Below are 14395 nucleotides of genomic sequence, written 5' to 3' on the forward strand. Positions count from 1 at the left end.
GTAAACAGATCATAAACTGTGAGCTGCAGTATCTGTTTCCTGCAGCGCTCACAGGCCACCTTCCATTCATCTTCCCCTCCTCTCTCTCTCGGTCTTTTTACGCCTTTTTTCTCGCTCTCAGCAACCCATCAATTAATCCAAACTCCCTGCGAGAACGAGGCAAAATTAAATCTAAAATGAATCTCAGTGTTTGTCTTCTCTCGTCCACGCCTGACATGAAATACGACGCGAGAGCTCTCAGCTGTCATCCATCCTCCCTCTCTCCGGCGTGGCTCGGAGACAAGAGCACTGACTTATTATCAATGACAAATGAGCAGGCTGATCATTAAGGAAAAATATTGAGGATGGACTTGAAGAAATGTGGACTGTACAAGTAAATGACGTGCCATCAGACCAACAAGACCAAGCTGGATGTTTCAGTATGGTAATTTGAAATAACAGGAGGGTGCCATGCTCTTAAAAATATGTTTTAAAAAATTCTGGTGACTGATTGAGTCCCTGTGATGTGTTTGTTTCACCCCTTTCACCGCCGGGCCAAGGATTTCAACATGGTTACCCTGGGAAACAAGACAGCAGCTCTCCCCGTGGTCCTCTCTAAACACAGGTTTTGTTGAGGTCAACTTTCACCGGCAGCGGCCCGGCCTCCTGACTCTCCTCTGATTGTTTCACGGTGACAGCGATCACAGGACTCAGGTGGTACGGGTTGACTTTCTGGGCATTATCCAGGAACTCTTTATCTCCGTTGATACTCAGCTGGAAAGACACAAAAAGAAGAAAGACATGAGAAAATACCAGGTTCACTCACAATACTTCACCCCATCTTGTCCTGACTTCTACACTCAGATGAGTGCCCCCCTGGAGCACCCATGTTCGAAAAACATTGTGAAGGTGCCCTCTTGGATGCCCCCTATGGCAGATAAAACATAACAAAGTGCCCTCTAGGTTGCCCTTCCACTGGACAAATTGTGGTGAGGTGCCCTCTCTCCTCTATAAATACGCATATCACGATTTTCGACGTGCTGTTGCCCCCCAGCGTGCATGTGGTGCCCTTTTTATTTTTTCACCCCTGCCCCTCAAACATCCCGAGTCCACCACTCCTTGTGTTACATAAGCTCTTCAATTATCTGCACAATGGGCGGAAAGGAAAAAAATCATTACACGTGCCTTTTCATGCGCGCTCAACAGGAAACTTTTGACCTCTCCATAAAAATTCAACACTACACCCGTGGAGAGGCTCTCCAGCCTGGTCAGTCTTGTGCTGACTCCAAGGAGGAGCAGACAATTTGAGAGACTCCTCCTCATGAGGTATAACCACTACTTTAGTGATAAACAGGTCAGATAAGCTGGACTACTCGACTATGAAACCACAGTTTTGTGAGCGAGCGACCCAACTGAGTCCTCCAAGTGTACGTCGTTCTTATGATAGGGCTGATACACGGGCATAATTAAGGCTACATGTTATATTCTTAACTACCAATTACGTGACGGTGCATCTCAGACGATGTTGTGGAGTAACACAAAAGTAATGGAAAGAGTAGAGTGGCAAACGTCTTTCTGCAGGGAGTAAACAACTAAAATGATGCAATAATTTTCGAGGTAATGATTGATGATATAATTTGTAATGATTTTGTTTCGGAGTAACGACTCCAACACTGGTACTGACAGCTACAGTAATCACACGGCAGTATGTTAGCTGTCGTCTTTATTCTGACTCCCTGGAATCAGTTTAATAGACTTCAAACACGATCAAAGCACATGGATAAAGAATTTTTGTCATTGTTGGTCAGTTCTATTGGTGCACCTTAATCAATTCAAAGATCATAAGCAAACATCATAAAACATGCGTGCTCAGGTCAACAGAACACATCCGTGGACATCAGTGGGCAGACGTCAGCCTCAGTTGCAACTGGATTTCCAGCAAAACAGCCCCTCAAGTGTGCTGCATCACCCCTTGAATTTGTGAGTGAAACTTACTAACTAATTTTTTCCCCTCACATGTGTAGTGTTTACTTCTCCGTGTGTTTACCTGCGTCTTGATGTGCTGCTCTGGTGCGGTGACAAGGCTGGCACAGCTGAGCCACAACATGACCATGATTGACAGGAAGAGACAGGCCGCTAAGATCCACCGCGGAAGGCCTGAACGTCTGGAGAACGAAAGAGTCGAACACAAAAGGAAGGAGATAAGAGTTTGGGGATGAGACTAGAGAGGGGTAGAAATATATAGAGACATTTTACAGGGGAAAAGTTCCCTTCTTTAACTCTTTAATTCACAGCAGGGTAACTCAAGCTCCAGCTCACCTCGACATGCAGCCGAGGAAGTCGTGCTCAGCTGTGGGGTCGTCCGCGTGCTGGACCGGGTGCTTCCCTTTGCCGCCTGCTTTGGATGCTCCCCTCTCGCCATGCCCCCTCACACCTGCAAAACGAGGCAATATTGCAGCAACACACACTGATAAATGTGTGCTTGTGCAGTAGGTGTGTGTCGTGTAAATGTTTCACCATGGGGTCTCTGGGTGTGAGAGTGGACCTGAGGCCAGGGTTTGTCCGCCACGTTGGATCGAGGAGCCTGCAGCTCGGGCAGGGAGTACTCCATATCTGGCTGGCTCTGAGGAGAGACAAACGACAACAAAGTGCGCAATGGTCTTTAGACTTACTGGAAGTTATATTTTGATACCTTTTGTCATATTTAAACAAAGCATGGCTAGCTGTTTCCCCCTTTATTCTAGAGTTTATGCTAAGCTAGGTTAATCACTTCTAGCTTCATACTGAGCCTACAGACATGTGTGAGTGTTTGTAATGTTCTCATCTACCTCTCAGCATGTAAAAGTGTAAAAATCTTATTTCCAGAAACGGCAAACTATTACTTTAACACCACATTCATTTTGAAGGAAAATCAGAATAAAACCTTGTTGATTTTTTACATGTTTGATTAAAAGAAATTGCAGTTCTCATATATAGCAGATATAAATGTAACACCCAGCTGATAGTAACCCAATGTTACATTAAGATCAATGTTAATAATGGACGAGCTGACCTATCTTAAGCACTGACACTTGGTGCTTAAACTCTGGACGCCTCAAATAAGGTTAAACGAAAAATTTCTCTCAAAAACTCTTGTTGTTTGCTCTGCTCCACTGAAAGGTCAGAGGTCAGGATCGGCTAGCGTCTATAGCCTTGGAGCTGGAACGCAGTTAGACTTTCAATCATCCTGTAGCATAACAGGCTTTCATGTTGAAATCAATAAACGTCAGCTCTATATAAAAGCTGCTATAAAAGTTAGAATGCTGCAAAATCGTAAATTTACTCTTTTGTCCAGCGAAAAGAAATGCCTCCTGAATCATAATCTAGCACACTAATGGAAATGATTGTTATATCTCATTTTGATCATTCAGCTTGTTGTATAACTTAATCAAACTTCCTTGAAGCTAACGGTTTCCATCCTTTGTTCTTTCCTGCTCAATGTTCATGCCAATATTTCTCTCTCAGAATCTTTCTCACCCACTCAAATCAGTTTAGTTAAACCTTTTGAACTGGGACTGAACTGAGCTGAAAAATGGCTTTTAAAACAACTGCTCTACACACACACACACACACACACACACACACACACACACACACAGCTTGCTGTCAGTATTTGCACTGTTGTGTGTTTCATTATGTGCGCAGTGTTTCTGGTTCCCCTGGAGAACTCATTAAAAGAGGATTTTGGTTCCCCGCTGCTGACCCAACCCTCCACTACACCAGCAGTTGTAGTCGGTTGTTACAATACTACTGCTGGCCTCAGCAATCACACACACACATACACACATTTTGAGAGGAGTACGGTGCCAGTATTTATCAACTCTGACATTAATGGCTCTATGAACTTTGAAACTTCTTGCTGTGAATTACACTATATCAAAAAATCCTAAATTACTTCTGGTTTCATTCATTCTCATTACTTTACTCAGGAAATGATTGATCCCTTTTCTACTAGATGACAAGCTGACTGTGGAGACATAGCTGGTTAGTTTGCTTCCCAAAACACACTCAATCCTTTGAACATCTTTTGTTAGACAAGATTTTTTTCTCACAAACGGGTTTGCTACCACCAGCGAGCAATGTTTTCTGACAGAGTGCATTAAAACCAGATGCAGCACCGGTGTTAAGGGTTCAGGGAGACGAGGGGAGAGATGTGAGGGGGTTGGCTGTCATTGGCTGCTGACTGAAGGGATCTAACCATCAATGAGTGGAGCCTGATCTGCATCTGTCATGCATTATGAGAGGGAGTGCAAATGGTGCTCTGACTTACAGAGAAAGAAAGAAAGAAAGAAAGAAAGAAAGAAAGAAAGAAAGAAAGAAAGAAAGAAAGACATTTCTCTTATTTGGTTGATTTTGTTGTTTTGTAAAAGAACTTCGACTGACTCAATATTACAAACACTACTTTGGGTCTACAAGGCCTCTTACATATTAGTGTCTACAAACCCTGAGGTGGTTACAAAGTGAATCTGTTCTGCTTTAACTCTAATTAATAATCAAACAAAAAGGCCAGTATGGTCCATCTGGCAAATATTGAGTGTAAACTGGACTAATGGCGTTGAATTCATGAATTAAATCTGAACTTTAATTACAGCACCCCCATGTGGTCAAATAAGGCCACTTTTTATATTTGCATCAGGGCTGAAAAGTCATAGGAAACAGAAAGTGTACAGAAATCAGTGTGAATGTGTGAGGAGGGCCAAAACTGAAACATTATGGTGGGTCCTGGGCGCAAAGCAAGCACCTACCATAATGCACTGTTAAGATGCAAACTATAGCACGATGCAAAGTTCCTTTAGTTGACTGACTTCCTGAGCAGGAAGTGTCACTTGATTATGCTCAGGTAATGAAAAATAATAATCAGAGATCCTACATATTCAAAAACCATTTATAGCTCACAAAAAATAAACAAATTGAACCTTATGGCGGGCCATCTTCGGCTTAAAGGACAAATCTGGTGATATTCTGTATTTATCTTAATGTCAACAAATCTAATAAAAAGAATAAAAACGACAATAGTTTGCTGTTATTTTGTATATCCTTACAGACTAGTTTAATTTTTTATTTCCCCTCATTTTACTGTTTTTACTGCTGTATATCATTCTGCCATGTGCACCGAATGTGCATTAATCCACTGCTGAAAATAGTCCCCAACAAATGCACTATTTACTCCTGTTTGACTAACACTAGCTATAAACTACAGTGCCCAGCTGCTTTAGGAAACCACTGGGCCTTATTTCAAAGTAAAATATATTTTTATAAAAGAAATATATTTGTGACCCTTTGTGTCTTCAGGAGGGACTTGCTGAGAGCAATAGACAAGAAGAAATTGGAGAGAAATTTGTTACCAGCCTTATCATACATGCATACTGTCTGTAATAATCATGTGTAGGTCAGTTAATGTCTCTTGTGCCTGGGTGAGTAAACTAAGCTGAGAAAATACACTGACTGCTTTTTCAGTGCAGCATCATAACTCAAAGTCACGCTTCCTTGTACACTGTTATTCCTCCGGTCCCCTCTGTTCTCTTCTGGGTTTTTGTTTCTTTGAAATTGGTTCGGGCAGAATGACTAATGCAATTGTCAAGAAGAAATCGGGTAGCGACTCCTTTCTCTGTATTCAGCCTTACACCAAGTTCAATTTGTTCCACGGGCCGGCTCGCTAACACAACCACAGCTCAGTCGGAGGAAGTCTTTAATCGACTCACTTGTCCCGAACGCTCTCACACTGTCGCACTATCATGGGCCGATTGGTCAAAATAACAAGGGGGTGGTGAGAAGGGAATGATTGAGGTAAAGGGCTGTGTTTTACCGATATTTCCTCATGATTACAAGTGTTCTTTATTCCTTCCTTCCTGGAGAGTGACTTTAATCTAGCCTTATAATCAAACCTATAACTGCTCCCACTGACTGGCTACTGGCAGCTTTCTGATTGTTTTTGTGACACTTGAGGCATACAACTAGTCATTCTCCCAACTTGACATCACACATGAGGACACAGATGGATGTAGTGTATAGACAGCTCATTACGGCATCCACATAATTTATATTGCAGGCAGGGTCGGTTTGTTTTCCCCCCTCTGCAGTCCCTCAACTTCACTGGACTTTTTCTGTTGTTTCAACATTCAGAGAGTCAATCTGTCAAGTCGGTGGCGGTTTGCCAGCTGCCCACTAAACACAGGCCTGATAGTCTTCTCACAGCCCCGTGGAGCCTGGCTTTCCCTTGCCGCTTCAGCCCGCATGTCACCGCCATAAAGAGCAAACATCCATCACCGAGTCCGAAAGAAAACGCTGGTAATTTCATGTCTTGTGGCTGCTGCAGCTCTATATGAGGTCAGTGTGCACACAGCTTCGTGAATTTCAGCATATAAAAGACTCCTGTGTTAAACAGAAGCCCTTCTGTATGGGTTAGGGTGCGTAAATACTATCATTTCCCATTGAGCCCTTTAATTATGGAGCTAAAAATGTCATCAAAGTCACATTATACAAACGGGAAAACCCCTGACGAGGATGCAGGTTTCTGACCAGATTTTTAAATTCAGAGGATATGGTTGGCTAGTCCGGTGGTTAAACAATCCAGATCTTATTATAGCTTTAATGTATAGGTGGTTTGGCATTAGCAATATGTTCAGAAAGCCCCTTTAAGACCGCACACTTCTGCAAAGGCTGCACATAACTCTAAATTTGCCATTTCAGTGACGGAAAATGTGAAGAAATGTTTAATCTGGATCCAGATCAGCATGGAAATATACACTGAGGGACAGATAAACACTGGAGACTGAAGTAATGGATCATTAGTAGTGAAAATCTTCAACAAACAGACAAACCAACAGGACTTAAATATAACCTCTGTGGTGGCACCAACAATAAGTCTGTCAGCTCCACTCAGTTCAGTCATTTAAAACGCCATAAATAACTCCTGAATATTTATTTGTCGCAGACAGATCTTTATTCTTCAGCGCAGTCCACCACTCTCTTTTAAATCTTGCAGTGTGTTTTCTGTCCTGAGGCAGGTTTACCCTGCCGCTTATCAAAAATGCATGGTGCTGAGGCCGTGTGACATAATTTAAAAGGACATTTATAAACAATTAAAGTCCACACCACCACCACCTCGTCCACACCCTGCTGCGTGCCCTTGCTCACTCAACCTTCACAGATGCACTGGCTCTAAAATGGGCTGTGAGTTGTTTTGGCAGCCAACCAAGCTCTACAGCACCGTATAGCGGAGGATATATTTCACTATGTGAACAGGAAGCAGAGGATGGCTCCACCAATAATCTATAAAGGTCTACGGGGCTGCTTTTAACCTCCAGTTCAAAACATACCAAATGAAAAAGCTTTGTAGATATTACTGTTATCATTTTCCACCGTCATGACTCAGTGGGCCATTACGATATAATGTATGAGGGGAGTTCATTTATGGAGATTTCAGGGTTCATTTATCTGCTGCGAGGCACTTAAAGATCCCACTCTGTTGTCAGTGCAAACATTCAGAATGATGAGGTGAAATTTAGCAGCTAAAATAAAAGAGGCTGATTCATACATCATAGACCAAAAGCATAAGAAATACACGTTTATGTATTCTTGTTTCTCTTTGCATCTGCTCACTGATCAGATTTAGTATGAAGTGTGTTGGATGGAATTAACTTTCAACACAAACAGAACGAGGACTCATTTTGAAACTGAACAAGCTGACTTTGCTGCTGGGTTTTCTGTCCTGTCAGCCTGTTTTCTTGAGTTGTTGGTAATTGAATTTGGGGACAACCCAGATAAGTCCATCTATATCAATTCAGCCACTTGGAACCCCGACTACATAGCTTTTCTTCTATTATACAGACTGCTGCTGCCAGAAACACAAAAACAAATTTGAGAAGTTTTAGGAACAGTGTTCATGTTTAAACACAATCATGCAAACTGTCAATATAGCTCTGAAACTTTTAGGAACAATTAACCATTCATGCAGAAACATACATAATATGTCATCTCTCAGTAAAACTGCTCAGAGTCAGACCTTCTGGGGGAATAAACACCCCGGAAGAAGCTCAGACATTACTTTTCAACTTTTGGGATTAAAAAGTTGATTCATCTTCACTCCTGTTTATCGACCTGACTGCAGCAGCGAAACGTGGAAGTGACCTCCATTGTCTGGTGTTTATGTTCTGTAATGGTGACTATCGACTGCAGCTGGAGGGGAAATGTACTTTACTACACCAACAACATTACAGAGAGAAGAGGGGGAAAGAAAAGAGAGAACCTGAGTCTCTGGTGAGTGCTGAATTTAGTGAGAGTTGAGAAATGTTATCTTACGGCTAAGCAGTAAAGTTATCTGGTAGTTTGGGGTGAGTAGCACAAATAGACACATAAACACATGCCTCACGAGTGGTGAACAACCATCACTGCTGATAAAAATCTATCTGAATTGACTCACAAATGTTCACAGATGAGGTCATGTTTTAGTTTTATTCACGTTAAGTTTAGCCTCGTTTGCTGACTTCTCTTAACCAGAAGTAGCGACCAAAAGAAACACACCGTTACCTTGAGTAAACTTATGGATTTCTCAGGTTTGAAAATTGTTGGTCAGATCGTAGATAAATGCTCTTTGTAATGCAACATCTGCCTGTTCTCTACAAACACTTGGTTAGGTCTTACCTGAAAAACGACAACCTTGCCATCATCAGCCTGCAGGTAGAAGGTCCAGGTGGAGGAGATGAAGCTCTGAGCAGAGCTGACGATGTCATTGCACCAACTGGACACGGCCTCCATCACAGAGGGGGGTTTAGGGCGGAGAGTCATGGCCCTGAGCTGAGGAAGAGAGACAAGACAAGGTATTGACTTTGCGTCAGTATACTTGTGCTCTTCGTAGCAACATTAATATTCAGACATTCTCCTGAGAGAGTTTGGCCCTCATATCTGCTTTTGCAGTGTTTGCGTGTGCAGCCATTGACTGCAGAGCTTTCTCACCTTCCTCCTCTTGATCTCAGGTTCAGAGGGTTGGCTGGCACAGCCGGTGCAGCAGGCCTCCTGCTCCAGCAGCTTGATGTATGCCTCCTGGCAGGCTGGAGAGAGAGAGAGAGAGAGAGAGAGAGAGAGGGAGGGAGAGGGAGAGAGAGGCACAGTTGTGAAGCATGAAAGAAGAAGTGTGATGGTAAGAGAAGAAGAAAAGGTTGAGAGTGCAAATGGAGGAGTGAAGAGAGAAGAAGAACAAAAGCCAGTGGGCACGCAGCACTTCAGTCAGCTGGGTGGGAGACAAGAAGAAATAAATCAGGTGCAGGCTATTTATGTGGGAAGAAAGATAAAGATGCAAGAGAGGTGTATCTGTCGGCCCCTGCGGAGATGATTCACTCCACGTTGCAGTTATTGAAACTGGGGGCGATGGGGCATCTGCTGTCTGGATGGCAAATCACATCATTGATTTCCAATACAGCAGTTCAAACAGGGCGAACAGCCTTAAACACCCAGAAAAATACCCACTGAGCCTGCCAGCTTTTAGGAAACTGCAATATTTAGCAGAGCTGTGTCCAACATCTTAATGTTTAAGAGATGTCGGTCTAGACCACCTCTGAAAACACTAAAACTGTGCACTGACTCTTACACAGTATCGATTGGCTATAAACAACCTTGACTAATGCATGAGTCTACTTTTTGTATGTACACTTTGTTCTATTTCGCTGTTCGTTCATGCACATTTAAAAGTGTATATACTGTATATATAGTAGTTTTCATTTAAAGGTGCAACATGTAAGAATTTTTGTCTAAAACATAACAAAATTAACAGCATGTAAAGAATTTTGAATTTTGGTAGTTCACAGTGAATCTGAGCTAACAACAATGATTATCTTCATTATTGATTGATTCATTGTTTAGTTTATAAAATGTCCATGCTCATCACACCAAACTGACGTCCTCACATTGTTTCATTTTTCCAATCAACAGTCCAAAAACCGTAAGACTCTTCATTTACTGTCATAGAAGACAAATAAAAACAGAAATTTCTTACATTTAAGAAGCTGCAACTAGCGAATGCTTGATATTTTTATTGCTTGAGAAAATACTGAAATTATTAATTGATTATCAAAATAGTTGGCTAATACTTTCTTTTTTGATTGACTGATTGATTTATCGACTTATTGCTGCAGCTGTACAGTGAGTGTATTACAAAGCATTTATGTTGTTGAAGAAAAAGGAAAGTAAAACAAATATTCCGTCCAAGACCTCAGTATATTTACCTTTATGACATTTATGTTCCTGTCTTGTCAAAACGAGACAAATCAAGTAGAAATGACTGAAATAAGAAGTTTCACCTTCACACTAAGAGGATTCACTCCGCTGCCATTCATTTTTACTCAAGACTGAAGCCTCAGTAGCCTAAACAGCAAAACTGTAAGAGGAGCAAACTCACTCTTGCAGTCCTGCAGACAGATTGACACACTGACTCACCTCCCTGACACTCCTCCCTGCTGGTGTTGAAGCCGGCGTTGCCATTGACGAACTGGCAGATGGAGTAGAGGCGACAGCCACGGTGACAGGCGTTCATTATGGAGTCCTAGCAGCCAGACAGACGGACAGACAGACAGAGGGAAGAGAAAAGAGGAGGCAAAATTAGAGACGTCTCCTGCACTCTTGGATAAACTCACCAGATCCTTGTTAGAAAATATGACAGAGATGGTTTAGGGCATCTCTTAATGACACGCTGCAGCTGTTTGTATTACAACCTGTCATAAACAGATGATAAGAAGCTTTCAGAAAACTGGTGATAATAAGACAGGAGCTTAAAACTTGGGCTGGAAGATGAGCTGGTGGGACATGAAGATGCACATTACTGAACTTCCTCTTGTCATAATGCCTCAATTCTTGGGTTTGAAGTGAGGGAACAGCGCCCTCTGATGACCTCTCAGGGAACAGGAGAGACAAAGAGATCCTCTGACCGCGACCATGAACGCTTTATTACATCTTTGTCATCATCCTCACTGCGTTTCCCTGTTTATCCACAGCAGGCACAGATGGCTGTTTATCCCGCACCACGGACCTGTGCCTTGTAGTTGAAAGGCGACTGCTTATTCAACATCTCCAGACAGCCATAAACTCGGTGTTTATGCACAAGTAGCCTCGTTTTCGAGCCCAATGTTCAAAACAGGTGACTGTGACCCGCTCTGCAGCTCTGCTCCTGCTGCCCTGCAGGACGCCCGAACCACACCTGAAGGCGGCAGAGGAGGAGGAGGAAGATGAGGAGGAGGAGGTGGGAGGAAAAACATCCGACAGTGGAGATCTAAAGCACAGAAAACTCCTGGTGTGATTCACAGCCATCATGGATCCAGTCTGGCCTTGTGTCAGCAGAGAGCTGCTGTGTAAACTGTCAACAGAGGGCAGATAATTGCTTCATGGTTCACAATAGTCCCTCACTGGTCCTCCATAGGCTGCGTGCGCTATATGTCTGACCTGGCCGATCTTAATTGCATGATTAAGATTAAGAAATGATCAATTACTGGCGCAGTTTATCGCAAGTACGCCTGGATGCTGCTCACTCCTTGGACGAGTCTTCGGGGCTCAGAAGAAAATGAGCTGCATCCATTTTTCGGCCTAATTATGCGCCGGAGCATCCAAGAAAAGGATGCAGCGGAAAAATCGGAGCGAGCGTCATTACGCACAGACCTAAACACGTCCCCTCTGTCGTTTCTCATGTGAAGACAGATTCCTTTTTGAAGCTGAATATGTTGTGCAAGTCTGAGCATCGTTTCAGGCGCTGAAATGTCGGACAGCAGCGGGATGTAGCTGTCATAATACGCTCTCTGCAGAGGCAGCCTACGCTACAGCGCGCACGCACACGCGCACACACAGAGAGACACACACACACAGGGATAACTTACTTTAGCAGGGCTTTTGTTTTTGATGGTGAGCTGGCATTGCTTTTTGCAGTAATTGATGTCGCCCAGTTGGTTGTCAAACAGATCCGAGGACGCAGCTGCGAGCCCGGCAAGAAGCACCGAGAGCAGGGCCGACCAGCCGCACATCCTGCCGCCGAGCCGGAGCATCTCAAACACAGGAGGAGAGGAGAGGAGAGGAGAGACGAGCTTCGAGCAGCACTGAGCTCCTTTTGTGGCGGCGCTGCTGCTGCTGCTGCTGGAGGAGGTGGTGGTGAAGGTGGTGTGGGTGCTGCTGCTGCTGCTGCCTCAGCCCGGATCCTGTCTGCTCCGCTGCTGCTGCCGCTGCTGCTGCTGCTGCCCGTGGCGTCACACGCATCATCATCATCATCATCACGCACAGCCTGCCTCCCCCCAAACACACACACACACACACAACCTGCAGAGCAGCCTTCACTGCAGTGCACACTGTGGCAGTGATGATGACATTCATAAAAATGTGTTAGAGAGTTGATCAGGGCCGAGCTGCGGGAGGCAGATGTCCCGCACCGAGCGGACAGATGGACCGATTGTTCAAGTATCGACACTTCACAAAACAATCGATGTCACAGCTGATCAGCTTAAGTTAAATATCCTGAGGGCCACAACATGTATCAGCTGAGGGGAGGCAACAAAACAGCTAAAAAAAAAAGAATGATTGTTTGTTTGGTGGTTTATGTGTTATGAATTCAGTAACTTTGCTTATTTAAGTGTTGAAATGATGATAATAATTGAGGAATATTATTCAGTTTGTACGTTTTAATTGTTGAGCTTAAAGGGGCTTAAAGTAGTTTATGGAGAATTCAAACTCAGAATTTTAATATTTACATTATTAATGAGGTAATGACACAAACTCATACATAGTTATCTTTTCCACAACTGAATAAACAAGCTGTTCTCTGAGGAAAATAAAGTCCCCAGAACACTGTTTGAAGCTAGAAATGTGGCAGGGTCCGCCACATATAAACAAAATAAAACAGTATGAAACAGTATTATTTCTGACTAAACTTATTATTGGACTATTTTTTTATATATTTATTTACATGTAAATATATATATATATATATATATATATATATATATATATATATATATATATACACACACACATTTTTTGCAATGATTTCCCGATTGTGGTTATGTTATCTTGTGACAAAAATACTGTATGTAACAGCAGAAGGATATTTTTCAGTTTAACAATAATCATGTCTAAAAAGACATCAGTGCTCTGAAACATTCAACTTCACTAGGAATTTTAATAATTTTAAATTACCCAAATATATTTTTCTGCAATTCTAATCTCTAAAGAAAAAGTTTTCATATTGGACAACATATACACTGACACCGATACATCTGTGATTGGCCAATAGCGTCTGATAATATCGGTCAGGCTCTAATAATTAGAGAAGAGCCAAATAATCAAATAAGAAAAGGATATTAACTTATAAACTGTTGGATGGTTTTAAATATTGTGCGTGAAATTGTATGGAAACTGAGTAAAAGTTTGTAATATATTAGCAAAAAGTAGAAATACTCAAGTGCAAGTACCTAAAGATTGCTACAGACTTAGTTTAGATTCAACCACTTTATCTTATTATAATCTAGAAAGTTATAGTATTTCTATATACTGTATACACTACTGTGTCCTACTTGAGTGAAAGTAAGTAGACAGTGAGTAAAAATATTACTTCAGTAAAGGGGAAAGTTATCCATATGAATAGTACTTGATTAAAAGTCTTAAAGTATCTGATATGAAATGTAACTTAAGTATCAAAAGTAATTTTCTGGCAATAAATGTACTTTAGTGTCAAAATTGAGAGTAAATTATACATAGCCTAAATTTAAATACATGTGTATACTATGGATCTGTTATTCAGTATCTTTTTGATTATTGAAATCAGTGTTTTTTTTGTTTGTTCTTTAAGTCCAATAGTTGAAAAATGAATTGGTTTGGCTCTGATGCAGCGTGTCATCTGTAAAGAAACTAGTAACTAAAGTTATCAAAATGTAGAGGAGTGGATGTATGAAGTGGCAGGAAATGGAAATACACAAGTATACGTAACACAAAATGCATTTAAAGGTGCACTATGTAGTTTTGGAAATTCAAACTCAGAAAGTTAATATTTACAATAGTATAAGGTTATAATACAAACTGAAATATAGTTATTTGATATCTCTACACATAAACAAGCCGTCCTCGAGGCAAATAAAGTCCCCGGATCACAGTTTGAAACTAGAAAGGTGGCAACTTAGTAGGGTCCTGCAAACGTACAAAAGAATGAAAGTGTGTTTTCCTCATTTATTTAGTTCACTCAGTCATGAAAATGGATCAGTGAAGATTAATTAATAACTTCCCTCTTTCTCTTTGTCTCTTCTCTTGAAATGTTTTCTCTCTCTCTCTGTGTGTGTGTGTGTGTGTGTGTGTGTGTGTGTGTTTGTGTGTGTGTGTGTGTGTGTGTGTGACGGGGAGGGGACGTGTTGAGGAG

The 14395-nt window shown here is 42.0% G+C and overlaps 1 protein-coding gene across 1 annotated transcript; it reads right to left on the reverse strand.

The window, feature by feature from the left end:
• Nucleotides 1-594: 594 nt before the first annotated feature.
• Nucleotides 595-12041, reverse strand: tmem59l (transmembrane protein 59-like). Its single transcript, XM_073477233.1, has 8 exons — nt 11877-12041; nt 10450-10555; nt 8974-9068; nt 8662-8814; nt 2497-2602; nt 2299-2413; nt 2027-2144; nt 595-753 (listed from the first exon to the last, which is right to left on the reverse strand). The coding sequence occupies exons 1-8, from the start codon at nt 12039-12041 to the stop codon at nt 595-597; spliced, it is 1017 nt and encodes a 338-aa protein (XP_073333334.1).
• Between the last annotated feature and the right edge of the window lie 2354 nt (nt 12042-14395).

This window comes from Pagrus major, chromosome 11 (assembly GCF_040436345.1).
Source record: "Pagrus major chromosome 11, Pma_NU_1.0".
Lineage (NCBI taxonomy): Eukaryota > Metazoa > Chordata > Actinopteri > Spariformes > Sparidae > Pagrus > Pagrus major.